Source organism: Erpetoichthys calabaricus, chromosome 13 (assembly GCF_900747795.2).
Source record: "Erpetoichthys calabaricus chromosome 13, fErpCal1.3, whole genome shotgun sequence".
Taxonomy (NCBI): Eukaryota; Metazoa; Chordata; class Cladistia; order Polypteriformes; family Polypteridae; genus Erpetoichthys; species Erpetoichthys calabaricus.
In genome coordinates, this window is record NC_041406.2 from 19025065 (window position 1) to 19051101 (window position 26037).

General features: G+C 38.9%; 1 protein-coding gene across 1 annotated transcript in view; it reads right to left on the reverse strand.

Moving 5' to 3' along the window:
• Positions 1-1377: 1377 nt before the first annotated feature.
• ndufs6 (NADH:ubiquinone oxidoreductase subunit S6) overlaps positions 1378-26037 on the reverse strand; it is a 28527-nt gene continuing 3867 nt past the window's right edge. The window contains exons 2-4 of the mRNA XM_028817988.2: positions 22066-22119; positions 5426-5548; positions 1378-1507 (exon numbers count right to left, since the gene is read on the reverse strand). Coding sequence (XP_028673821.1) covers positions 1439-1507; positions 5426-5548; positions 22066-22119 — 246 coding nt within the window. The 3' untranslated portion in view covers positions 1378-1438. The remainder of the gene's footprint in view (positions 1508-5425; positions 5549-22065; positions 22120-26037) is intronic.

Sequence of the window (26037 nt, forward strand, 5' to 3'; positions counted from 1 at the left end):
CCTTCCGTTAACCTCCTCAGCATTAGACCCGAACCTCACTCGGGCTGTAAAAACAATGCTAAAAGCGTTAGTCCTGCATGTCACTTGGGCAACAGTATAGACGTGTCTTGCGTAGGACCCGAGGATTACTCAGGCTGTAAAAGTGGCAATGGCGTTAGTGTGGAGCATTACTTGGGTAATGGTATAAGCGGGTCTTGCGCAGGAATCACTCCTGAGCATTACCCAGGCAACAGCATAGATGCGTCTTTTCCTAGCCTAATAATTGCATTTCGTAACAAATGTCTCTCATCAACAGTGATGATGATGAAGTGAATCAGTCATCAGGCAGTGAAATTGAAATAGAAAGTGAAACCCAAAGTGATTTTTGTGAATCTGACAGTGACGCTCCTGGCACTTGCACATGTGCAGTGTGCTGTTCATGTTATTATTACTTTCATTATAATTATTTGTATCATTACTATACTTTCTACACTTCTGACTTTATACCTTTAGTGTTTTGCATGTTTTACAGTAAAAAGGTAAGATTTAATAAAAATGTAATTTTTCAAGCCAAAAAATTCAACTCTTTTTACAATGTTATTTGCAGAAAAAAAATGTAACGCTAAGGAGATGAATCCATTCTGGTGTTTGTTTTTTGTAATAAAACATCTTTTGTTCATATTTTTGCCTCCTTAGCAGCCAAAAAGGTTTCAGAGAAGATCACATTTTACAGTTCAGTATATTGTACACAGTATCTTATGCGGTAATACATCTCAGTATACATGCATCTTTGGCAGTCATGACACCCTCGAGTCTAAATGTGTACAAATTTTTAGTTGGATTGACATTTTGACTCTGACTTGTCCACTCCAGGACATTCACATTGCTGTTTTGTAGGTATTCCTGTGTAGCTTTGGATTTCTATTTGTGGTTGCTGTTTTGCTGTGAAAAAAAGTCTTTTCCCAAGACACAGGTTTCTGTATTTTAGACTGCTTCAGGTTTTCCCCATAGTTTCCTGTATTCATTTTACCCTGACAAGCCTTTCAGAGCCAGCTGCAGAGAAGCATCCATACAACATGATACCGCCACCACCATGACGTGTTTCATGTTTATGTTTTGTGTTCTTGAAGTTAGAGCTCTTCACCTATGATGGTCAATTTTGAACCCCTGTCCCATCACACTTGTTCCCAAACTGTTCCCCAGATCGATGTTTACTCAATTATGTTGACCACTTTTGTAAATCATTTAGGATAATAGCATCTGCTAAGTTAATACATGTAATGGCCCTAATACGTGAACCAATGCTCCAGTGCAAATAAGGGAATGAGCAATTTTTACTGCCATTATTAGTCATAATGTAACACCAAAAAACAATTTCTAATAAATAAATAAAACATGTTTTAAAGAAGATAATTTATTTTAGCTTAGGTATCAGGAGATATCAAGAAATACTTTTAGTTTAATGGTGATGTTTCTGTTTGAATCGAAGTCCGCAATAGCCACATGTTCCAATTTTAGTCTCTTTATCCTAAAAATAAAAAAATAAACATTAAGTTGAAGTAATTCAAACCTATTATGAAAGCAACGAATGAGTTTCCTTCTTTCTGCAAAATCAAATCTGGATTATTTTATTCACTAAAATAGATCCTTTGTTAAAAACGGTTTCAAATCTCAGAAATCTTACTAATAACAATACACATATTATGTATTGATATTATAACTCAAAGCCATCAAGTCACCTCTAACATGGATTAAAACATCCATCAACTGTCTAAACACTTAAGAGTCAAGACGTGCCTAGTGGCGCCATAGTAGTGTGAGTGGGCCCAGTCATGGGATGGCACACACTATGCAGGGCTGGCTGGCTGGCTCCGGCATTGTGCCAGTGGGTGTCAGGGTGGGTTTCAGCCATCTGAAAGAGACTGTAATGCAGTGGCTATAGCTCAAAAGAAGTCCAAGTAATTCTTTAAATGTTAATGCTCTGCTACATAAAGTCTTTGTTATTAGGGGAATTAATCTATTGAATTTCTGCAGGCTTTCTTCATATGTACTTTACAATTAGTTCTTAGTTTACGTATTGCTTACACTTTATTATTCAACAATAAATCCAACATTTAAGCATTTTACAACAGGGCCATACACTGTGACTCTTACACCAAAATTTGTTTTATTGCTACACCAATTGTTCATCCCTACACACACAAATATGTCCATTTACAGAATATGTTATTCCTGTGTTTTATAATAGTCTAATTGAGTTTGGTAGACGACATCTTCATAGCAGTAACAAACAGTGGTTTCAGAAAGTGTTTAGACCCCTTCATTTTATTGTGTTGTGGATTTCACTTTAAATGGATACATTTCCTATTTTTGTTCATCAATATACATTCAATAATGCATAACAAAGTGAAAACATGTTTTCAGAAAGGTTTGCAAATGTATTAAAAATCAAAAACTGAAATTTCTCATTTATAGAAGTATTCAGATCCTTTACTCAGTATTTTGTAGACACCTCTTTGGCAGCAATTACAGCTTTAAGTCTTCTTGGATAAATCTTTACAAACATGGATTTGGGCAGTTTATCTCATTCTTCCTGGTAAATCGTATCTTAAGCTCTGTTAGGCTGGATGAGAAGTATCTCTAAACTGCCATCTTCATTAATCTGGGTCTGGGTTTCGTCTGGCCCACTCGAGCCACACCAGCATTGCCTTGGCTATATACTTCAGGTGATTGTCATGCTGTAAGATGAACCATTGCCTCAGTTTGAGGTTGCATGCACCCTGGAGCAGGTTTCCTTCAAGATCCTCCCTCCCAAGTGTTTGGATGCACTTATTCTTTCCTCAATTCTCTCTTTTTTTTTTTTTTTAATATATTTTATTAATTTTTATTGTAATCATTCCATACAAATAGATCAATTTATAACCAAACAAATAAAAAACAAATCAAACCACACCCCTGAGAAGGAGAGCTTAGCTAAAGGAGAATTGCTTAGGGCTTTTTAATAAGACAACATTAAGCAAAGGAAAGGGAGAAATAAATATATATGTAAATAAAAGATAGAGAAGGGAGTTAAATGCGGTAATGGTTATTTATCTTATTCTAAAATAATATTGATCAGATCCTGCCAGGTTTTGAAAAAAATTTGTACAGATCCTCTAACTGAGAATTTAATTTTTTCCAATTACAAATAATATAAAACATCGGTTTCCCACTGACTTATCAGAGGAGAGTTAGGATTCTTCCAATTTAACAGAATGAGTCTGCGTGTCAAAAGTGTAGTGAATGCAATCACCGTTTGCTTGTCCTTTTCCACTTAAAGTCCGTCTGGAAGAACACTGACAGGGAAGAAGAAGAAGAAGTTATTCTTCCCTCAATTCTGATCAGTCTCCTCGTCCCTGCCACTAAGAAGCACCCCAATGGCATGATGCTGCCAGCACAACACGTTACCGTAGGGATGGTATTAGGAAGGTGATGAGCAGTGTCCAGTCTTTGTCAGACATGGTGCTTGGAGTTTCACTCAGACAGTTTAATTTTTGTCTCATCAGACCACAGAATCTTTTTCCTCATGCTTTCTGAGTCCTGTAAACTGTGATATGCCTTTTACTTAAGAGAGGCTTTTGTCTAGCCACTCTACCATAAACACCTGATTAATGGAGTTCAGCTGAAATGGCGGCTTTTCCAACAGGCTCTCCCATCTCGACAGATGAGAAGCCCTGTTAGAGTGACAACTGGATTCTTGGTCACCTAACTCACCAAGGCAGTTGAAGAATTATTCAGTAAGGCCAGATGTAGGAAGAGTCCTGGTAGCTCCAAACTTTCTCCATTTTACAATTATTGACGCCAATCATTGATCCTGAGAACACTCAACGCTTTAGCAATGGTTTTATACTCTTGTTGTTATCTATGCCTCACCATAATCTGATCGTGGAGGTCTACATGAATTGGTTACTGTCCTGACATGCAGTGTGAATTGTGCGAAAATCTATACAAAGATTCATGTGTGCCTTTCTAAACAATATCCAATTAATTTGATTTGGCAGACTCCGAGACTCAAATCAAGTTTTCGACACAACTCGAGATCCAACTGTTTGGATGCACATGACCACAACTGGTAGTGCCACAGCAAAGGGCTTGAATGAGATAATTCAGTTTTCAATTTTTAATAAACTTGTAAACCTTTCTGAAAACTTGTTTTTACCTTATCCTTATGGGTTACTGAATGTAGATTGGTGGGCAAAAATGTCACCCATATCCATTTAAAATTAATATAAAGAGTGCAAAAAGTCCGCATTGCCGGCAGTAAGTCGAACCCGTTTCCAGTGAGAGTTGGACTCCGCCAGGGCTGCCCTTTGTCACCGATTCTGTTCATAACTTTTATGGACAGAATTTCTAGGCGCAGCCAGGGCGTTGAGGGGGTCCGGTTTGGTGGGCTCAGGATTGGGTCACTGCTTTTTGCAGATGATGTTGTCCTGTTTGCTTCATCAGGCCGTGATCTTCAGCTCTCTCTGGATCGGTTCGCAGCCGAGTGTGAAGCGGCTGGGATGAGAATCAGCACCTCCAAATCCGAGACCATGGTCCTCAGCCGGAAAAGGGTGGAGTGTCCTCTCAGGGTTGGGAGCGAGATCCTGCCTCAAGTGGAGGAGTTCAAGTATCTCGGGGTCTTGTTCACGAGTGAGGGAAGAATGGAGCGTGAGATCGACAGGCGGATCGGTGCGGCATCCGCCGTAATGCGGGTGCTGCATTGGTCAGTCGTGGTGAAAAAGGAGCTGAGCCGCAAGGCGAAGCTCTCAATTTACCAGTCGATCTATGTTCCTACCCTCACCTATGGTCATGAACTATGGGCAGTGACCGAAAGAACGAGATCGCGAATACAAGCGGCTGAAATGAGTTTCCTCCGCAGGGTGTCTGGGCTTTCCCTTAAAGATAGGGTGAGAAGCTCAGTCATCCGGGAGGGGCTCAGAGTAGAACCACTGCTCCTCCGCATTGAGAGGAGTCAGATGAGGTGGCTCGGGCATCTGATCAGGATGCCTCCTGGACGCCTCCCTGGTGAGGTGTTCCGGGCACGTCTAACCGGGAGGAGGCCCCGGGGAAGACCCAGGACACGTTGGAGGGACTATGTCTCTCGACTGGCCTGGGAACGCCTTGGGATTCTCCCGGAAGAGCTAGAAGAAGTGGCCGGGGAGAGGGAAGTCTGGGCATCTCTGCTCAAGCTGCTGCCCCTGCGACCCGACCTCGGATAAGCGGGAGACAATGGATGGATGGATGGAGTGCAAAAAGTGAAGGGGTCTAAAAACTTTCTGAATCCACTGCATTCTACACTGTATATAATGCAATCTTTGCTGCTGATTTTGTACTTTCATTCAAGATGTTTCTTCACACAAAACAAATAATAACAATAATAATATTGTACAAACATATACACATGCACACATATGTATAAAATTACCAAATTAATGTAGACTCTGGGGTGACCAAGCGCTCCCCCACCACCATCACAAGAGATCACTCTGCTATCCACTTCTTTCACTGGCTCTTCTGCCACTAAATCTATGGCAAAATTTTCATTTACCTGAAACAACAAATATTTTATAAGAATTAAAATGTACATTTTATCATATATTTAATGACATTTTGCGGGAGGCGTATGATTATTTTCAGAATCAGAATACTTTATTATTCCCAAAGGAAATCACTTACATTACAACTGTACAAACAGACAAAGGCACAAGTAACATGAGGAGCAAATATAAGAAATAAGCATAAAAAATAAAATAGAATATGAATATCAAAATAAACAACAGTAAATCCTCTTTCACTATGTTTTACAGGTACCCAGTGAATTAAGTATATATTAAAAAATAAATTTAAAAAGAATTAACTGCAGAGAATACTGTTTTGAGGTAGTCTTTACATTAAAACAGTTATTTTCCCCTCCAATAATGTCAAAGGAGAAATGGTACATGCACTGAAAATCACCGTAACAGAACATCCTACAAAGAAGTCTTACTTTTGAAACTACTAAGTATAAAAGCAATTGTTTGAATTTTGAAAGTAGAGGACACACAGATTAGTACACTTTTACAAAGACTTAATCCCATGTGCCCAGTAAACTCAGTTAAAGGACATTCACATGTCTGTGAGCTTTCTGTGGTGTTCATTTTGTCGAAATGTTTAAAACACTTTAATACATTAGACTTTGTAGCTTCTCAGTTTGGAAAGCCCCAGGTTCTCACTTTCACATGATATTAGAACAAATGAAAAAATAAAAATCTGATCGCTCTTCAGAAGGAAAGTAAGTTTTGGTGATAATTAATTTACCAGTAAAAGAACATCAAACTGGTTGAATTACTTTCTCCCTTATCACTTTGTATTTGTAAAAATGAACAGTCCAACAACAAGTACAAGCACTGGCAATGGTTCAGTTCCGCAAAATTAAAAAGAAGGTCAATAAACCATGCCAAACAAAAACCCACGTTAAAAAACTTAAAGAACCTAGTTAATACTGTCACCAGTTTGGATGGACTGGTAGTCTGTTTAAGGTCACAATCATGCACACATCAACTCATTCACCTTGGGATAATTTTGAGTCGCCGATTAGCCTAACCTGCATGTCTTTGTGATGTGGCAGGAAAACTGGAGTACCACTGCCTTAGCTACAAAAGTTTAATACATAATCTATCGCAAAAAAAAACTGCACGTTAATGGTATAGCTGCAATTTCACATATCCAATACAGGAATGTAACTACATATGTTTTTAATTGCTATTCCAGTTTCCTACTAATTCCATATACTGTAGACATGCATATTAACTCTTTGAGGGCTGAATATTTATTTCAAAAAACATAGTTTCTGAAAAGCAATGGTTTCACATAGAAATCAACATAAAACGTCTGTTGCTGCATGCTGTGGCTGCCATCTTGCCAAGAATGTGTGGCAGGCTTGCAATCTGGTTTCTACCTCATATCATTGTTAAGTGGCAGTCCTCCCTGGCGAACATTGTCAGTACAACGACTAGCTGGGGACCAATCAGCTGAAGCTGGAACCTCACACTCGTTTTCAATCACTTATATCAAAATCTGAGTCCGACAAATCATAGTTCAGTTCAGAGATAATAGGCAAAACGTTGTCCACGGAGTATTTTGCTTTACGCATTCGCTTTGATCTCTCGTCAAATGTCAGTGCCATTTTTGCTGTTGTTTGCGCCTTGCTACTCACGCGAACACAGGAGATCTCGGTCAAACCAATGAATCTAACTTTCTTCTAGTAACAAGAGTCCAACTAAAATATAATGGTTGGTTTTGTCACAGTTTACAGTTGACTACCATCAACAACTCCTCCTTTTGGCAAGAGTCGACATCAGTCCTGAAAGAGTTACTAATACAGTGGACCCTTGACTTACGAACTCAATTCGTTCGCGAGGGCTGGTTGTAACTCAAGTTGGTTGTAAGTCAAGACTATTTTTCCCATAAGAAATAATGGAAATACCCATAATGCGTTCCGAACCTCCCACTGCAACACTTACTTAACCTTTTCATAATAAAAAAAGGGTTGTATAATGTGCATAATTTACCAAAACACCAATAATTTTTCTAATGTACTAACCAAAAAGTAATAAAAAGTGCCTAGCCTACCAGAAACAACAATTTCATACTGTACTCACCATTTAAGTTGACATCTTTGGGCTGCAGGAAGGGAGGAGGATGATAATGAAACTGAAGGCTTTTTAAAGGCTTTCTTTAACTTGCGCTCAGGCATTTGCAATCATTTCAATAGCTTCTTTTGCATTAATTTTAATCTCCTCCTGCCTACAAGTTATTCTGACGAGAATTTTTCTCAGCATTTCCTTGCGATGATACAAGGAACTGTTTCTGAACTCTTCTGAGACCCCCCCCCCCCCCCCTCAATGGGAACGACATGCTGAAGTGCGTCCTGAAGCGCGATTGCCGCGACTGTGGAAGCTTGCTTGTCCATTGCCGGGCAGGGATATCACATGCATATCACCCATCGATATCTTTTCTGTTTGCTTTGGCTGAGAGACTCAGCACAGCTTTAAGCCGGCTGTTAACAGATACAGATAAACAGTCTTCCATACGGAGTTTGGACTTTGGCATGTCTTCTAGTTGGGGGAGGTCCCAAGAGAGTTTACAAACCTGACATTTTATTGAATGAGTGCCGCATTAATAGGAATGTTTCTGTTTGTTTACAATCGCGCAAGCGGATACACGTGACCGCATTCAGGTCGTAACGCAAGATGTTGGTCGTAAATCAAAATAAAAATTTTGGTCGTAAATCAAGTTGTTCGCATGTCAAGCCGGTCGTATATCAAGGGTCGACTGTAATAATACTTTGCATTTATATAGTGCTTTTCTAACTACTCAAAGCGCTCAGCAATTGCAGGTTAAGGGCCTCGCTCAAGGGCCCAACAGAGCAGAGTCCCTATTGGCATTTACAGGATTCGAACTGGCAACCTTCTGATTGCCAGTGCAGATCCCTAGCCTCAGAGCCACCACTCTACCTGAGTTTGTGCGTGTATGCCCTGTGATGAAGTGACAGTCCAGTGCTATGATGATAGGCTCCAGCTCCCTGTGACCCTGTATTAGAAGAAGCAGATGAACAAAACATAAATGGATGCATATTTTGTTCTCCACCAACCATCCATTATCCAACCCGCTATATCCTAACCACAGGGGTCTGCTGGAGCCAATCCCAGCTTGTATTGGAATTTTGTGACATTTAATAAAACTAAGAGCTCTAAAGTAAACATTTTTGCCAATACTCAAACCATTTTGGTAACCCAAAAGCTGGCAACAATTTCTCAATTATAAGCATGCAGGAAGAATTTATGTGCAAGTGCATTTAAAAGCACCTTTATAAGCACATACTTTCAAAAGTACACAAGTACACACTGGTTTAAAGTATTATTATTATTATTAATGTATTTGCTTGACTCCTTTAGCCAAGGAAGTTTACAGCATCTGAAGTACAATTAAATTAATTCCATTGTCTTTTCTAGTTGGGCCATAAGCAGCTGAAGTGACGCACTCATGGTCAAACAGTGTAAAGTAGTGGGACTTAAACCCACAACCTCAGAGTTTGAAGTCCACTATGCCTGTACTTCAACAGTTAATATTTAATTTTGGAATGATACACTAATGACTTGGACATTTAAAAAAATTTTGTTATGACATAAAATAACACTCTATACAAAAAGTTTCTAAAGACAATTTAAAAGTCAATGATATGTGTGTTTAGTTTTTTTTTTTTCCCTCAATTAATGAAATGCCAACAAAATGATAAAAGTTTAGGCGCAGGATTATTTATACATAGACAATTATTTTATGAAGATAAATGGACTTACACTTAAGCCTGTATTCTAATATGAAACAGATACTGTGCAGTGAAGGCAAGTCTTTGGAAATAAACTTTGTAAATTAACATCTTTGGGTCAGCGATGCTTGCAAATTGGTCTTGGGAACTCATGAGGTAATGGGTAGGCTTTAACATCTGGCTTTCTTCAAAGTCAGAAAAACGTCCAACCAGAATAGATAATATGCACTCTTCATGAAATCAGTGACAACTGACTGTCACACTAGAATGCATTTTGAAAGAAAAATGGGAGGAAATTGGAGGCCCATTTAGATAACTTGGCAGCAAACATTTAACATATTACTAGAAGTGAAGTGTTGTGGTGGTGTTGGATGGGGTGGGGGGGGGGATGTATATATCAAAACAGATCATATTCTCCAAAAGAAAAGTGGCCGTGACACCCTTTCTTCAAATGAGATAAGCAATGAAATGATGCACTGCTCCCATCAGCTACTGACTGACAAGGAAACTGTCCACACAACGGCTGTGCTACCATTTACAGTAATGCAATGTCTGAATGAATGACACTGCCAGTAACCTCACAAGTTATGCTAAGAGACATCAAGGCACCAATCAAGGAATCTGAAAGCCCAGCTTCTAGTGCTTAGATAGGCATGTTCCGCTCTGCCGTTCTCATCTGACAAGTACCCTAAAAACCGCTGTCAGTTTCAAATGCGTGACTGTGACCCACCCCCTCCCTTACACTAAGAATTAATATAAATGCATATACAGCACAACTGTCTGCTGTGACACGTCACCAAATTGGAACATACACCAAGAAAAAAAATAAAAAATAACTAAGATGACAGCATATGTATAGTGGCATAATTGAAAAGATTTAAATTTAACACAAACAGTTCTGAGTGTACGGTTAAAAAAATGCTTGTGGTTAATGTGCATGTAACAAATATATTTTTTGCACATTATAAAATGTAATAATTCTATTCTGATTTGGATAACTATTTAACTTATTAATTTCTGCTTGGCATTTTGATATAAATTTTCTTTTGAAATTCACTTACTCTAACACAAACTCTAACATAAGGTTGGTTTTTGAAATACTGCCAGGATATGCTCCAGCCCCTTGTAACTCTGAATTAGATAAGAAAATAGATTGGAACCATATATAGAAAATAAAGAAACATTTCAACAATCACAAAATCAAATTAACAAAACACTTTATTTACTCAAGTGTGGTCTAAAGATTAACTTGCTGCACCAGAAATGAAAAGGCACCAATGTCAGTGTACTTGCTTGATTCATAGGGTAACTGCCAGAGCTCAAACTGAAATAATATATTGGGGGTTTTTACGGGGACGACAAAAAAAAAAAAATGTTGCACCTGAAATTCTTCAAGCCCCTTTGGATAAATGTGAGCAAAAATGTTGACTAATGTTTAGAAAATGTATAGATGGATACATAGTGTAAAAGATGTTCAAGTTTCAAAATTTGTGTTTATTTTTATATACATATACACACATTATATATATATATAGATATATATATATATATATATATATATATATATATATATACAGTGGTGTGAAAAACTATTTGCCCTCTTCCTGATTTCTTATTCTTTTGCATGTTTGTCACACAAAATGTTTCTGATCATCAAACACATTTAACCATTAGTCAAATATAACACAAGTAAACAAAAAATGCAGTTTGTAAATGGTGGTTTTTATTATTTAGGGAGAAAAAAAAATCCAAACCTACATGGCCCTGTGTGAAAAAGTAATTGCCCCCTGAACCTAATAACTGGTTGGGCCACCCTTAGCAGCAATAACTGCAATCAAGCGTTTGCGATAACTTTCAATGAGTCTTTTACAGCACTCTGGAGGAATTGTGGCCCACTCATCTTTGCAAAATTGTTGTAATTCAGCTTTATTTGAGGGTTTTCTAGCATGAACCGCCTTTTTAAGGTCATGCCATAGCATCTCAATTGGATTCAGGTCAGGACTTTGACTAGGCCACTCCAAAGTCTTCATTTTATTTTTCTTCAGCCATTCAGAGGTGGATTTGCTGGTGTGTTTTGGGTCATTGTCCTGTTGCAGCACCCAAGATCGCTTCAGCTTGAGTTGACGAACAGATGGCCGGACATTCTCCTTCGGGATTTTTTGGTAGACAGTAGAATTCATGGTTCCATCTATCACAGCAAGCCTTCCAGGTCCTGAAGCAGCAAAACAACCCCAGACCATCACACTACCACCACCATATTTTACTGTTGGTATGATGTTCTTTTTCTGAAATGCTGTGTTCCTTTTACGCCAGATGTAACGGGACATTTGCCTTCCAAAAAGTTCAACTTTTGTCTCATCAGTCCACAAGGTATTTTCCCAAAAGTCTTGGCAATCATTGAGATGTTTCTTAGCAAAATTGAGATGAGCCCTAATGTTCTTTTTGCTTAACAGTGGTTTGCATCTTGGAAATCTGCCATGCAGGCCGTTTTTGCCCAGTCTCTTTCTTATGGTGGAGTCGTGAACACTGACCTTAATTGAGGCAAGTGAGGCCTGCAGTTCTTTAGACGTTGTCCTGGGGTCTTTTGTGACCTCTCGGATGAGTCGTCTCTGCGCTCTTGGGGTAATTTTGGTCGGCCGGCCACTCCTGGGAAGGTTCACCACTGTTCCATGTTTTTGCCATTTGTGGATAATGGCTCTCACTGTGGTTCGCTGGAGTCCCAAAGCTTTAGAAATGGCTTTATAACCTTTACCAGACTGATAGATCTCAATTACTTCTGTTCTCATTTGTTCCTGAATTTCTTTGGATCTTGGCATGATGTCTAGCTTTTGAGGTGCTTTTGGTCTACTTCTCTGTGTCAGGCAGCTCCTATTTAAGTGATTTCTTGATTGAAACAGGTGTGGCAGTAATCAGGCCTGGGGGTGGCTACGGAAATTGAACTCAGGTGTGATACACCACAGTTAGGTTATTTTTTAACAAGGGGGCAATTACTTTTTCACACAGGGCCATGTAGGTTTGGATTTTTTTTCTCCCTAAATAATAAAAACCATCATTTAAAAACTGCATTTTGTGTTTACTTGTGTTATATTTGACTAATGGTTAAATGTGTTTGATGATCAGAAACATTTTGTGTGACAAACATGCAAAAGAATAAGAAATCAGGAAGGGGGCAAATAGTTTTTCACACCACTGTAGATATATATATATATATATATATATATATATATATATATATATATATAGATAGATATATAGATACTTTATTAATCCCAAGGGTAAATTCACATACTCCAGCAGCAGCATATATATAAAAAAAAACAACAAAAAAAAAATATATATATCTTAATACATAATTCGCCAACCTCCTCACTCACTCACGTCTGTCCGAAGCCGAATGCGCAGTCGCCTTCTGCACAGCTGCCTGAAAAACCTTACGAGACCGACATCGCGGCAGGCAGCGGATTTATGGCTGCAAAAATTCAAAGAGAAAGGCGACTTCGACCAACATCCAACCCCAACATCGCGGCAGGCGACGGATTTATGGCCGCAAAAATTCAAAGAGAAAGGTGACTTCGATTAAAGCTGTAGAGGACTGAAAGGTGATTTCGACTACAGCTCGAGACCTAATTACGCATTCTGATTCAATACACCTATATCAGGTTTGTGGTGCTTATACTTATTACTATTCCACTCATGCCCGTTTCATCTTACGTTATATATATATATATATATATATATATATATATATATATATATATATACATATACATATGTGTGTGTGTTTTATATATATATATATATATATATATATATATATATATATATATATATATATATATATACATACAGTGGAACCTCGAGATACGATCACCTCTGTATACGAGAAATTCAAAATACGAGGAAAGTATGAGCGAAAAATTCAGATCTAAATACGAGCATTGGCTCATGTAACGAGCCACGAGCCAGGCTGTGGGTATAGCTTCGCGGTTTAACGAGGGGGCGTGGTAGCTGTAGCGAGCCACAGGGCGATCTGCGGTGTCTGCGTTTCTCACCTAAGTGCACAGTTGGGAAACTGCCCACATCCATGATTTGTCCTGTGGCTGATGGGCTGGGCAGGGTTGCCACCCGTCCTTTAAAATACGGAATCGTCCCGTATTTGAGAATGAAATTGCGCGTCCCGTTTTGAATCAATACGTATGCGTCCCTTATTTTTTTGTATTAAAAGTGGTAACCCTAGCAGCTGCCATGTCTTCCCCGCATATATAGAGAAGCGCGAGCCGGTTAAGGGGGAGAAGAAGTAAAAGAAAAGAGAGGAGAGGAGAGAGAACGGAGGTTGCAGGAGGAGGCAGGAATCCGCAGCAGTAGGAAGTCGGTGCGAGAGAGCGAGCGAGTACAGGCTCGCGTGTAGCTGAACAGGCGAGCCAAACAGCTGAAGCAGGACGGTGTAGAGAAGGACAGCTGCATTAAGTGTCTCGCCTGTTGCAGAGCCCGCATGGGAGAAGCAGGTGAGACGCTAACAGAGAAGAAGCACCGGGGATTGTCATCTGTTTTTTTGAAGACTGCTTCCTGTTGACGTTTTAACCTCGTGTTAAAGGATTGTTATTCTTATGTACTTTAAACCTCCACTTCACAACTGTTTTAAGGATTATTTATTTAAAGATTTATTGAATGCTCTACTGCACTTTGGACACCTGTTTTGATTCTTTTAATAATAAGTTATATTATTTACCAGTGTTATTTATTAAAGGTAGACTACAGTATATATAATTTATCAGTGTTATTTGTTAGGAAAATTGATTTTTATGTTAATATATTTGGGATGCGGAACGGATTAACTGGATTTCCATTATTTTCAATGGGGACGTTTGTTCTAGATACGAGAAATTCGCTATACAAGCTCAGTGCTGGAACGAATTAAACTCGTATCTAGAGGTTCCACTGTATATATATATATATATACATATATACACAGTGGTGTGAAAAACTATTTACCCCCTTCCTGATTTCTTATGCTTTTGCATGTTTGTCACACAAAATGTTTCTGATCATCAAACACATTTAACCATTAGTCAAATATAACACAAGTAAACACAAAATGCAGTTTGTAAATGGTGGTTTTTATTATTTAGGGAGAAAAAAAAAATCCAAACCTACATGGCCCTGTGTGAAAAAGTAATTGCCCCCTGAACCTAATAACTGTTTGGGCCACCCTTAGCAGCAATAACTGCAATCAAGCGTTTGCGATAACTTGCAATGAGTCTTTTACAGTGCTCTGGAGGAATTTTGGCCCACTCATCTTTGCAAAATTGTTGTAATTCAGCTTTATTTGAGGGTTTTCTAGCATGAACCGCCTTTTTAAGGTCATGCCATAGCATCTCAATTGGATTCAGGTCAGGACTTTGACTAGGCCACTCCAAAGTCTTCATTTTGTTTATCTTCAGCCATTCAGAGGTGGATTTGCTGGTGTGTTTTGGGTCATTGTCCTGTTGCAGCACCCAAGATCGCTTCAGCTTGAGTTGACGAACAGATGGCCGGACATTCTCCTTCAGGATTTTTTGGTAGACAGTAGAATTCATGGTTCCATCTATCACAGCAAGCCTTCCAGGTCCTGAAGCAGCAAAACAACCCCAGACCATCACACTACCACCACCACATTTTACTGTTGGTATGATGTTCTTTTTCTGAAATGCTGTGTTCCTTTTACGCCAGATGTAACGGGACATGTCCCTTCCAAAAAGTTCAACTTTTGTCTCATCAGTCCACAAGGTATTTTCCCAAAAGTCTTGGCAATCATTGAGATGTTTCTTAGCAAAATTGAGACGAGCCCTAATGTTCTTTTTGCTTAACAGTGGTTTGCGTCTTGGAAATCTGCCATGCAGGCCGTTTTTGCCCAGTCTCTTTCTTATGGTGGAGTCGTGAACACTGACCTTAATTGAGGCAAGTGAGGCCTGCAGTTCTTTAGACGTTGTCCTGGGGTCTTTTGTGACCTCTCGGATGAGTCGTCTCTGCGCTCTTGGGGTAATTTTGGTGGGCCGGCCACTCCTGGGAAGGTTCACCACTGTTCCATGTTTTTGCCATTTGTGGATAATGGCTCTCACTGTGGTTCGCTGGAGTCCCAAAGCTTTAGAAATGGCTTTATAACCTTTACCAGACTGATAGATCTCAATTACTTCTGTTCTCATTTGTTCCTGAATTTCTTTGGATCTTGGCATGATGTCTAGCTTTTGAGGTGCTTTTGGTCTACTTCTCTGTGTCAGGCAGCTCCTATTTAAGTGATTTCTTGATTGAAACAGGTGTGGCAGTAATCAGGCCTGGGGGTGGCTACGGAAATTGAACTCAGGTGTGATACACCACAGTTAGGTTATTTTTTAACAAGGGGGCAATTACTTTTTCACACAGGGCCATGTAGGTTTGGATTTTTTTTCTCCCTAAATAATAAAAACCATCATTTAAAAACTGCATTTTGTGTTTACTTGTGTTATATTTGACTAATGGTTAAATGTGTTTGATGATCAGAAACATTTTGTGTGACAAACATGCAAAAGAATAAGAGATCAGGAAGGGGGAAAATAGTTTTTCACACCACTGTATACACACACACACACACACATATATATATATGTATACACACATATATGAGTATTTACAGGGCCTTATTTGGCAGCACTTCCAGGTGTGGTGGAAGGAGTCCAGGTGCCCTACAAAAAAAAAAAAACAAAAAACAGTCATCACCACCACTAAATGGCCCGAGTCGGGAGGAAGTGGATGAAGCTCGTGTGGAAGAGCGGAAGTGGAAGGACTGAAGGGACTGTATTGTGGATTTATGCTTTATGTACTGTGCTGTGGGGAACAGCCCTGGGCTTCACAATTCACACACACGCACACACACACACATATATGCAATGGTCACTGTAGAATATGCATTCTTGTCAGTGAATCATGCTAATGGGTTATGCAAAATTAAAAAAACAACACAAAAAGCTTGATTAAACAAAAACTCAGCTGTCTACTCAAATGAAATAAATACTGCCAGGTAGGGCTGGGCGGTATGACCAAAATTCTGGATCGCGGTATTTTTCAAAATTATACCCATTTCACGTATTCAACGGTATTTTTTTCCCCATGCATGAGTGGATGTTAACCACATTGTCCACTGCAATTACTGCAGTAGACTGGCTAAGAATAACCCATTCCACTGTCATAAGAATTGTACATTGTACAAAAAAAAAATTTAATGTGCACAAAAGTATTAATACAGGTTTGCATGGCCCCATAAAGTGATAGTTTTCAAGGGGGTGGCACTAATGAAGAGAAGGAATCACACTGCATGACAGTTGCAGTCAAAATATAGAACCTTTTTATTGAACAAATTTTGCAAACAACTTAAACTAAAATTTTGACAACATATTTTTAACCATCCAAAGAGGCATTGAGACTTAGTAAAATATTCAGAGGTTCTTGTCAAAAGTTGTATTGCACTGAACATGTCTTAGAAAAGGAATAAATAGTAAATATTTTTTGTAAACCAACTACACTTTCTGCTAATGTTATCAATCTCTGTCCACTGACACGTTAACTATATGGATTGTAATGATGTTGGTTATCTCGATGCACCGCTTGCTTTTTTTGTCATAGGCAGTACCTCTAGCAAATGCGTCCACAAGTAACATCTGACTTGAGTGTCCTCTAGCTTTTTCAGTTTTACCCAAGGACGTGGAGGGTGCCAATCTTAGTTCCATACATTCATGGAACTCCAAAACATGCTTGCAGCTAAGGTGGTGCAGCAAATTGCTTGTGTTGCCGCCTCCGGCGACAACTTTAGCTCCACAGCATTTGCAGTAAATAGTTGTTTGGTCCACATCCGACCTTTTAAAACCAAAATCTCCACACAACAGACACGGCTCCTTTTTTCTGCAAAAGTTCTTCGTGTCATCATGTTCAACTTTATCGTCTGATAAAACTTCAGTTTCAGAATGTTCTCTGTCCATTTTCACTGCTCAATACCTCCACTAACACATGTACTCCATTGCATGCGTGTTTAGCGGTGTAGCAGTGAAAAAGGTCCCCCCTTAAACATTTCCCCGCTGTGCCACGTTCCGAACGTTGTTTAGGCTATTTAAACCGGTATAAGAAAAATCCATATCATAACAAAAATAAAAAACGGTTTTCTCTATGAACCGGTGTACCTCCCAGCACTACTGCCAGGCACAAAGAGTGACTACAAGGGTTAAAATCAAAGATACTATAGAAAGGTAAGTAAGGATATATTGGCATAACAAATTAACATACTTACATTTTTTAAAACTCTGGAATACTAACAGGTTTATAATCTGTTTATTTAATAGAACAAGTGTATAACTTTAAAGGAATATACCACCCTTTTGTCCATGGATATTTAGTTTTTCACATTGTTTGCTGTTGAACAACACTGGTCACCACAGAAGCCTAATATCAAACTTTTTTCTCTCGTTCTGAATGAAAACATGAGATTATTTTTTTCTCATCCATCACAACAAACTACTTGGGGTAAGTAATTTGTTTAAAAAAAAAAAAAAAGAGTTTGGATGGAAAATTCCTGTAAAAGTTTTGTTTTAGAAAATTAAGCTACTTAAAAATATACACTGTAAATATTAAAATTGTTACACTTTCACAAACAAGGGAGGCATGGTGGTGCAGTGGTAGCACTGCTGCCTCGCAGTACGGAGACCTGGGTTTGTTTCCTGGGTCCTCCCTGCGTGGAGTTTGCATGTTTTCCCCGTGTCTGTGCAGGTTTCCTCCCACAGTCCAAAGACATGCAGGTTAGGTGCATTGGTGATCCTTAATTGTCCCTAGTGTGTGCTTGGTGTGTGTGTGTCCTGTGGTGGGCTGGCGCCCTGCCCGGGAATTTGTTCCTGCCTTGCACCCTATGTTGGCTGGCATTGGCTCCAGCAGACCCCCGTGACCCTGTGTTAGGATATAGTGGGTTGGATAATGACGGACTGACTTTCACAAACATAACTCAAATAGAGGCAAAAGCCACACTGCAGTAGTGGGAAATTATTGCCCAAAAAAAAAAAAAAAAAAAAATAACCATGACATATAAACAAAAATTGCGGCCTTTAACTCTGCAAACCTGAAACTAATGTCAAATGGTGTTCAAATTGTAAGCCAAGCATTAAGGAATATAGGTTTACCATATAAACACTAGGTCAGCATATTTGTTTAATATTAATTTTAAGACCCTATTGCATCAGTTTTGTATCACAACATAAACAGGCAAGGGAGATGAATCAGCCTAAAAGAATTAAAATAGGCCTAACCACTACTTTTTCAAAATTATTTATCCTGTCAAAAAGTATGGGAGTGTACCACCCTAAATAAAGGCAATGAGAAAATGAATTAATGGCAATGCAGTAGCTTTCTTACATCATCTGCTTTTAGCATCTACAGGTACCAGTACAGTGTTGTAGGACCTATTTTGGTAACATAAGGTACAAGACAGAAACCATTAACCAGTGTTGAACAGAACCCACAAAACTACAAAAATGAAAAAGGTGGTTTCATATTTGATGTTACTGACCCTGCTGCTCCTTGCAGTACAGTGACTTGCTTCATTTATGAATACATGCTTAGGTTTTAGTAAGTACTCTGTGTTATACTCATCAGACATAAGAGTCTGGTATTATTTAAATTCAGTGATTTCAAAAATTGCCAGATTGTTTCCACTTGAAACTCTTGCATTATTCAATTCTGTTACACTTCTTTGTTGTAGAAAGTCTCTTATGCAGCATATATGTTCACCTGTAGGATGTGCACTTCCTATATTAGCCACAGTACCACTTTTAGATTACATTAGATAAACTTTATTAATCCCATGGGGAAATACAGTAGTTCTATGCACTAATTAGTTTAATGTACAAGGTGAGCCAAAAAGAAGTACCAAATTTGAAGCGTTTACTCTACAAAAATGCTACAAGATAAAATTAATTTCATTATGACACAAGGGGATACAAAATAGTTTTTCACTGTGTTTTAAAAATGATGTCTACAAGGTGGTGGCCATCACTAGTAATACACTCTTCGAGACAATTTCTGAATACTTGCATGATTCGGTCGGCTACTTCAAGGAGAATAGCGGCGATTTTGTGGCGAACAGCATCCTTGAGGGCTTCAAGGTTTTGAGGTCGGTGTTTGTATACCTTCAACTGGAGAAGAATTTGCACGGAGCGTGATCAGGCAAACGTGAAGGCCACCCGACATCGTCGCGCAGGGAGATCAGCTTACCTGGTAACATCTCCCGCAAAACTTGCATGGAGCTCCGCACCGTATGAGCGGTTGCCCTATCCTGTTGAAACCAGGCATCCACCACATTTATTTCTTTCAGTTGGGGCTGCAAAAACTTCTCTAGCATTTCAATGTAACGTTCTGAAGTTATGGTGACCACTGCTCCTCCCTCCTCAAAAAAGTAAGGGCCTACACTGCCAATTTCTGCAACGGCACACCAAACGGTAACATGCTCACTGTGCAGGGGTCTCTGATGAAGTTCATGTGGGTTAGTAAAAGTTTGGCTTATTTACGCAACCACTCAAACGGAAACATGCCTTGTCGCTGCACATGACGATGGCATCTCGATAAACAGTTTGCAGAATGCTTGCGCACAACTCTCTGTGGTTCTCCCGATCTCTCCCAGTGAGGTCCTGCACTGCCATCATTTTCTATGGATGGAAATTAAGGTCCTCATGCAAAATCCTCCTCAAATACGTGTTGGAAATGCCTAAGGCAAATGCAGGTTTGTATGCTGAATGTCTAGGAGACTGAAAAATTGATGCCCTTACAGCTTGGATGTTTTCAGGTGTTAGCACAGTCTGAGGACAGCCTGGAGATTTTCTGTTCAATGTTGTACCCGTCTGTCTAAAGAATTGTTTTCCGATTTGGGACATCACTATTAGGAGGAATGATAAAGTGTGTTCAGAAGGCGCGTTGCGTAGTAATAATGGATTTGTTGTTTTTTAAATAACATTTTGACAGCGAAAGAACGGTGCGCACCACACCAAGGCATGTGGCCGACTGAAAACTACAAGGGATCGCCTATCAAAGGGCCCCCACTTGGGTGCCTCTACCTTGCTCATTGACCAGTATTTCCTTCATTCTTCACCAATGCAGTGCAATAAAGAGTACATCCAAATCTGGCTTTGGCTGTGGTGTTTAATAGCTTGCTTTATTATTTTTACTGTCTTATTTAATATATATACATTTTCCTGATCTTAGCTGTTATTGAGCTGATCTGCTCACAGAATACTCTCCTTGAGTATACTAGTACCTTTAATGTGTAGCAAACAAAAAAGACAAAAACTTTCTTTCCCTTTTTTTGTTGTATAGCCCTTTACTATTTAAGCTCTGTTACATAATTTAGACTTGTAAAACTAAACTTTGTGACTAACAGTCTTTCCAGAAAATGAGAAGAGACAAGAAAACAAAGCAGAAAAATGTGGGCAGGTATGTGGTGGTTAGGGCCCTTGCCTGTAACAATATAGAAGTATTATATGTTGTGAAAGATCAACCCGGCAACAGACAGACACGGACTCCAGATGTCCCAAAAACACGCACTATTTATTTGAAACACTGCACACACAATACCGTCGTTCTTTGTGCTTCTGTTCAGCCGCCACCACTCCTCTCTCGCAAGTTGTCTTCTCCCTCCTGACTCCTCGAATGGAGTGAGGCGGCCCCTTTTATCCTGCCCCGGATGTGTTCCGTGATGGTCTTCCGGCAGCACTTCCTGGTGTGGCGGAAGTGCTGTTGTCTTTGGCTCAGGAACCATCCAGGCGCCCCCTGGTGGCGACCACAAACCCCCACAAGGCTGAGCTTCCCAGCTCCGTGGTCTTGATGGAATTTGGGGGGGGGGGGGCTGCCCTCTTACGTCCAGGGGGAGGTATCGCCCTTCTCCCGGTCCCTCCAGGTTCCAGGCGTCCCAGTGGGGCAAGATCCCTGGCCATCTGCCACAATGTATATGCAATGTGTTCAGCGGCGTTTCAATGCATGTTCAGTGAAGTGAACAATGATGGTGAAGATCAAGCAAAGCAGCCGTTTTTTTGTTGTTGATTGGTAACTTAATGTATCCTGGAGTACTTGAAGATAACACACAACACCTCACAGTTTTAAAGTCCTACATTTCCAACTTTTATGTCCAACTTTCTGCATGAATGGCTTATCTTTGGGTACTCTGATTTCACCCCATAACCCAAAGGTGTTTATACTGCATTAATGGGCAACTTTAAACTGGCTCAGTGTGAATGAGTGTAGCTTCTGCATTTTATCCTATTTATTGCTGAATGAACAATTACAAAATAAAATTTATAATGTGTTGTTAGTTAATAATTATAATATATACCTAATTTTATGGCTTGGTGAGGAATATGCAATGGTTTATTGGGTCCCGATGCATAAAACCACATTTGCACAATCTGTTTATACTAAATAAATAGGGATTGGAATTTTATATGAATTTTGTGCTCAGATATCTAAGCCTGGCACCCAAAGATTAAACAAATACATCTTTGGAACAAACACCCACATAAACACACAAATAAAACTTATTTCCTGGTTATTTAATACAGTTATGTGTTGAAGTTCAAGCAACAATTTCTTAGCAATAATAGGCTGAAATCAACATAGAAAATGAATGACTGATAATTCATAAAAGAATAAAACCTACATATATATTCAGTAGCCTGTAAATAATCAAAACGTAAAAAATTAACAATAAACTCTGTACTTACTTCCTTTTGTTTGCCAATAAATCTAGCTCTTCTGTAATCGTTCCCATCAAAAGCCTGAAATAAAAGAATTTTTATTTTGAGTTCAAATGTTTTATGGAAACTTTAGGCCAACTCTTAAAAAAAAAAAAAATTGTGAATAGCTAAATCAATATTTCAAAAACCACAAATCTTTTGTAAACGTAATTAAACTGAACACATGTATGCATTTAAACTGTTGTATTTTAACTACCCCTTAATGTTCTTTACTTTATTAATATATATAGTTTAAGATGTCCAAGGTGGGGAAAAGAAAGTACAAAAGCTCATTTTCCACCATTTCTTACCAATTATACCCAAAGTGACACTCGGATCTGTAAAATTGTGTTCTTTTTCTCAACACATTATAATAAATTACAATACTATGCACATTTAGAGATAGATAGATAGATAGATAGATAGATAGATAGATAGATAGATAGATAGATAGATAGATAGATAGATAGATAGATAGATAGATAGATAGATAGATAGATAGATAGATAGATACTTTATTAATCCCAGGGGGAAATTCACATTTATATATTAGGATAAAAGATGTAGTAACTAAAGTAACTGATTACTCATTACTGCATGTTCATTTTCAGGCTGCAGGGTGGTGCAGTGATTAACCTCAAAGATCTACCATCCTGGATTTAAATTCAAACATGGGCAGTGCTGAGCTTGCACTTTTTCTGCATAGCTGGGTTTTCTTCCCACACACCAAAAATGTGTGTGTTAGTTGAATATTTTGTTTTGTTTGAGGAGGGTAGTTTGTTAGATTTCTGTGTTTCCTGAGTGTCTTTAAAAGTTAAATTTCTTCTTGGGAGAAATAAAGTACTAACTATCTATACTGGTCCAATGGCTCTTGAGGGTGTGTGTGAATGCACACTGTGATGGACAGGTGCTTTATACAGGGCTGGTTCCTGCCTTGCACTGTACGTGTGAGACGGAGGGGGTTGGGAGCATGCGCTGATAGCGCGTTGACGTGCCCACCACACAAGAAACAATTGGTACCCCAATGCAGAGGGTGACACCTCAGCACCACACTGAAAAGGTGTGAGGTTTTCTTACAGTGGCTGGAGTGCCAATCCTGCCACCAAACCCCAAGTTTTCCCTGTAATTTGGAGGACCTGCTTGTGGGGCTGGAGGCAGATTAACGTCATGCCCAGGATGAAGCAATTGCAGGTTAAGGGCCGTGATTGAAGGCCCAATGGAGCAGAATCACTTCTGGCGTTTACGGGATTCAAATTGGCAGATCCCTAGCCTCAGTGCCACCACTTTGCCATCACACTGTATGTACCTGAAAATATGTGCAGAGAAAGAGAGAAAATTCGGACCCCCCACACACACACACATAAAACTATCAGGCATAGGATCCAAACCAGGTACAATGGATCAGTGAGACAGCAGAATTATCCAATGCACTACCTAAGTATTACTGAAAGTACCTGCTTTCTAATTTGTGTTAGAGGAATCCTGTATACAAATATGAGCACATTAATTAAAAAAATAAACATTGATATCATCTTTAAATGACCAGCTTAACTGATCCAGATCCTAAAGAAATCCAAACTTAGCAAGAGGTTGAATATAATCAAAAGCAGTCCCACATTCCAAGAGTCTGCTTTATTTGGACTACCTGCCTTCCTCAAGTAAATGACTTATTTAATGCTAGGAAAAGAAGGCTAGACCTCCTTTTTCTTCCCTTATATGCTGCACAGAAATAAAGATTCTGACTAAAAACTGTTTAAAAAAAACTTCATTTTGTTTATGTATATCTATAATATAAAGTTGACCGTCTCAACCAGTAACTCAATAAAAACACTATTTCCTGTTTAGACAGAAGTTGAAATTTGACAGGGCGGTACATCTAAGGACATTTCAATACAACAATATTTAGGGGTACACCCACCCCCCCACACACAGGAAAACTAAATACCTCAAAATCTCAAAAATGCCTTAACCTTGCTTGGATAGCACCACTAACCAACACAGTAGACAGATGACTGAAGACAGGGCATTGCTCTGGACAGAAAAAAAAAACAAACATGGTCACTCTGTATAATGGAAAGACAAAGTTCAGCGAAGTTCAAGGAAGAAGCAAAGCTTAATATTAAGGAAGCGTTGTTTTTTGCGGCACTATTAGGTTCATACCAGCTCACTCTCTCCTCTTGGTCATCTGTTTTGCTCTGTCAACCCCCAGCACCCAGTTTGTGAGTCTGAAAACTGACCAAACTTCAATCTTTACATTTAAAACATTAAGGCAGAACCAGGTAGATAGAAAAGAAATACACTTTCAAACCACCTAAAATCCTACTCATGCAGGACTAGCTGCAGAGAAGAGTGTGTAACTCATAAATCACAGTGTTACAAGACCAGCACACTTAGGTATTATTTTGTGCTGTTCTGTCCAGATCGCCTATGGCTATGCTCCCACCTCCCTTCAACAGAACACTTCAGAGGAGGACGTCTTTCAGTTCAGTTTGTGCCTTTGGAGCAAAACAACTTAAGAAGTTGTCAAGTTTGCAGGGTGTTTGAATAATGCTCCAATGAACAATAAAGCTCCAATACTGTTTCTTAACATACCAGAATAATAAAAGTCTCTTTGCCCAGTTCTCTCCTGGCTGTCTTTCAGTGCCACTCAAGAGCCCAAACGCGACAATAAACACAATATACACAATACTGTACATGAGTAAACAGTACAAACAAATTAAATTTATAAGCATCTAATAATGATAAAAACATCTACTCAAATGTCACATTATTCCTACAGATTGCTCATTTCAATTCAAAAGAAAGCCCTTTCCTGTAAAATTGTGTTTTGCAATGACCACCAACAAATGTTTTTCTCATGGGCAATTGTGTATAGTGTCTAAGAGTAAGCAGCTCCTGTGGCCTAATAATATTGATATTACTTATTATTTGACCACTGCTTTTATTTAAGGCAATGTACAACATTTGAGATACATTTGGTTACATTTATTTTGTTTTTCTAACTGCAGCACAGCACAGGCAGGTAAAAATGGCTTGTTTACGGCCACATAGTGTCAGTAGTGGGATTTGAACCCACCAACCTGAGGGTTTGAAGTCCAAAGTCTTAACTTTAAAAACACTTGACCTGTCAATAATATTAGCCCTTAGCCAAAAAAAACTACAAATATTGTACACAGAAAAGCACTTAGTACTTCGGATTCACCTGATTAACTGAGTGAGGCCTGGTAACACAACTAGTATTTCATAAACGTTCCATCAGAACATCTAATGTTTTTAAGCATAGAGAGTACTAAGACATGTTATAGCTTGGGTATATACTTCATTTGGATACCTTTACAATTTGGTTATAAATGAAATTATGATGTTAAAAATCCCACTTTTATTTTTTTTTTTTTAAACACTGCACAATGTTGTCTCATAGGCCAGATATTCATTGCAGTAATATCACTGTTTTCTGTTTTTCGTCTTTTTTATTTGAATAAAGAGATAACTTGATCAGTTTTTCCTGGGGTATTTTATATATGCAGTTATTTACAACCCCAATTCCAATGAAGTTGGGATATTGTGCAAATCCATTTCAACCTATATTCAATTGAATACACTACAAAGACAAGATATCGAACTGATAAACTTTATTGTTGTTTTGCAAATCTTCACTCATTTTGAATTTGATGCCTGCAACACGTTCCAAAAAAGCTGGGACAGGGGCATGTTTACCACTGTGTTATATCACCTTTCCTTTTAACAACACTCAATAAGCATTTGGGAACTGAGGGCACTAATTGTTGAAGCTGTGTAGGTGGAATTCTTTCCCATTCTTGCTTGATGTACAACTTCAGTTGCTCAACAGTCCGGGGTCTCCGTTATTGTAATTTGCGCTTCATAATGCGCCACACATTTTCAATGGGAGACAGGTCTGGACTGCAGGCAGGCCAGTCTAGTACCCACACTCTTTTACTA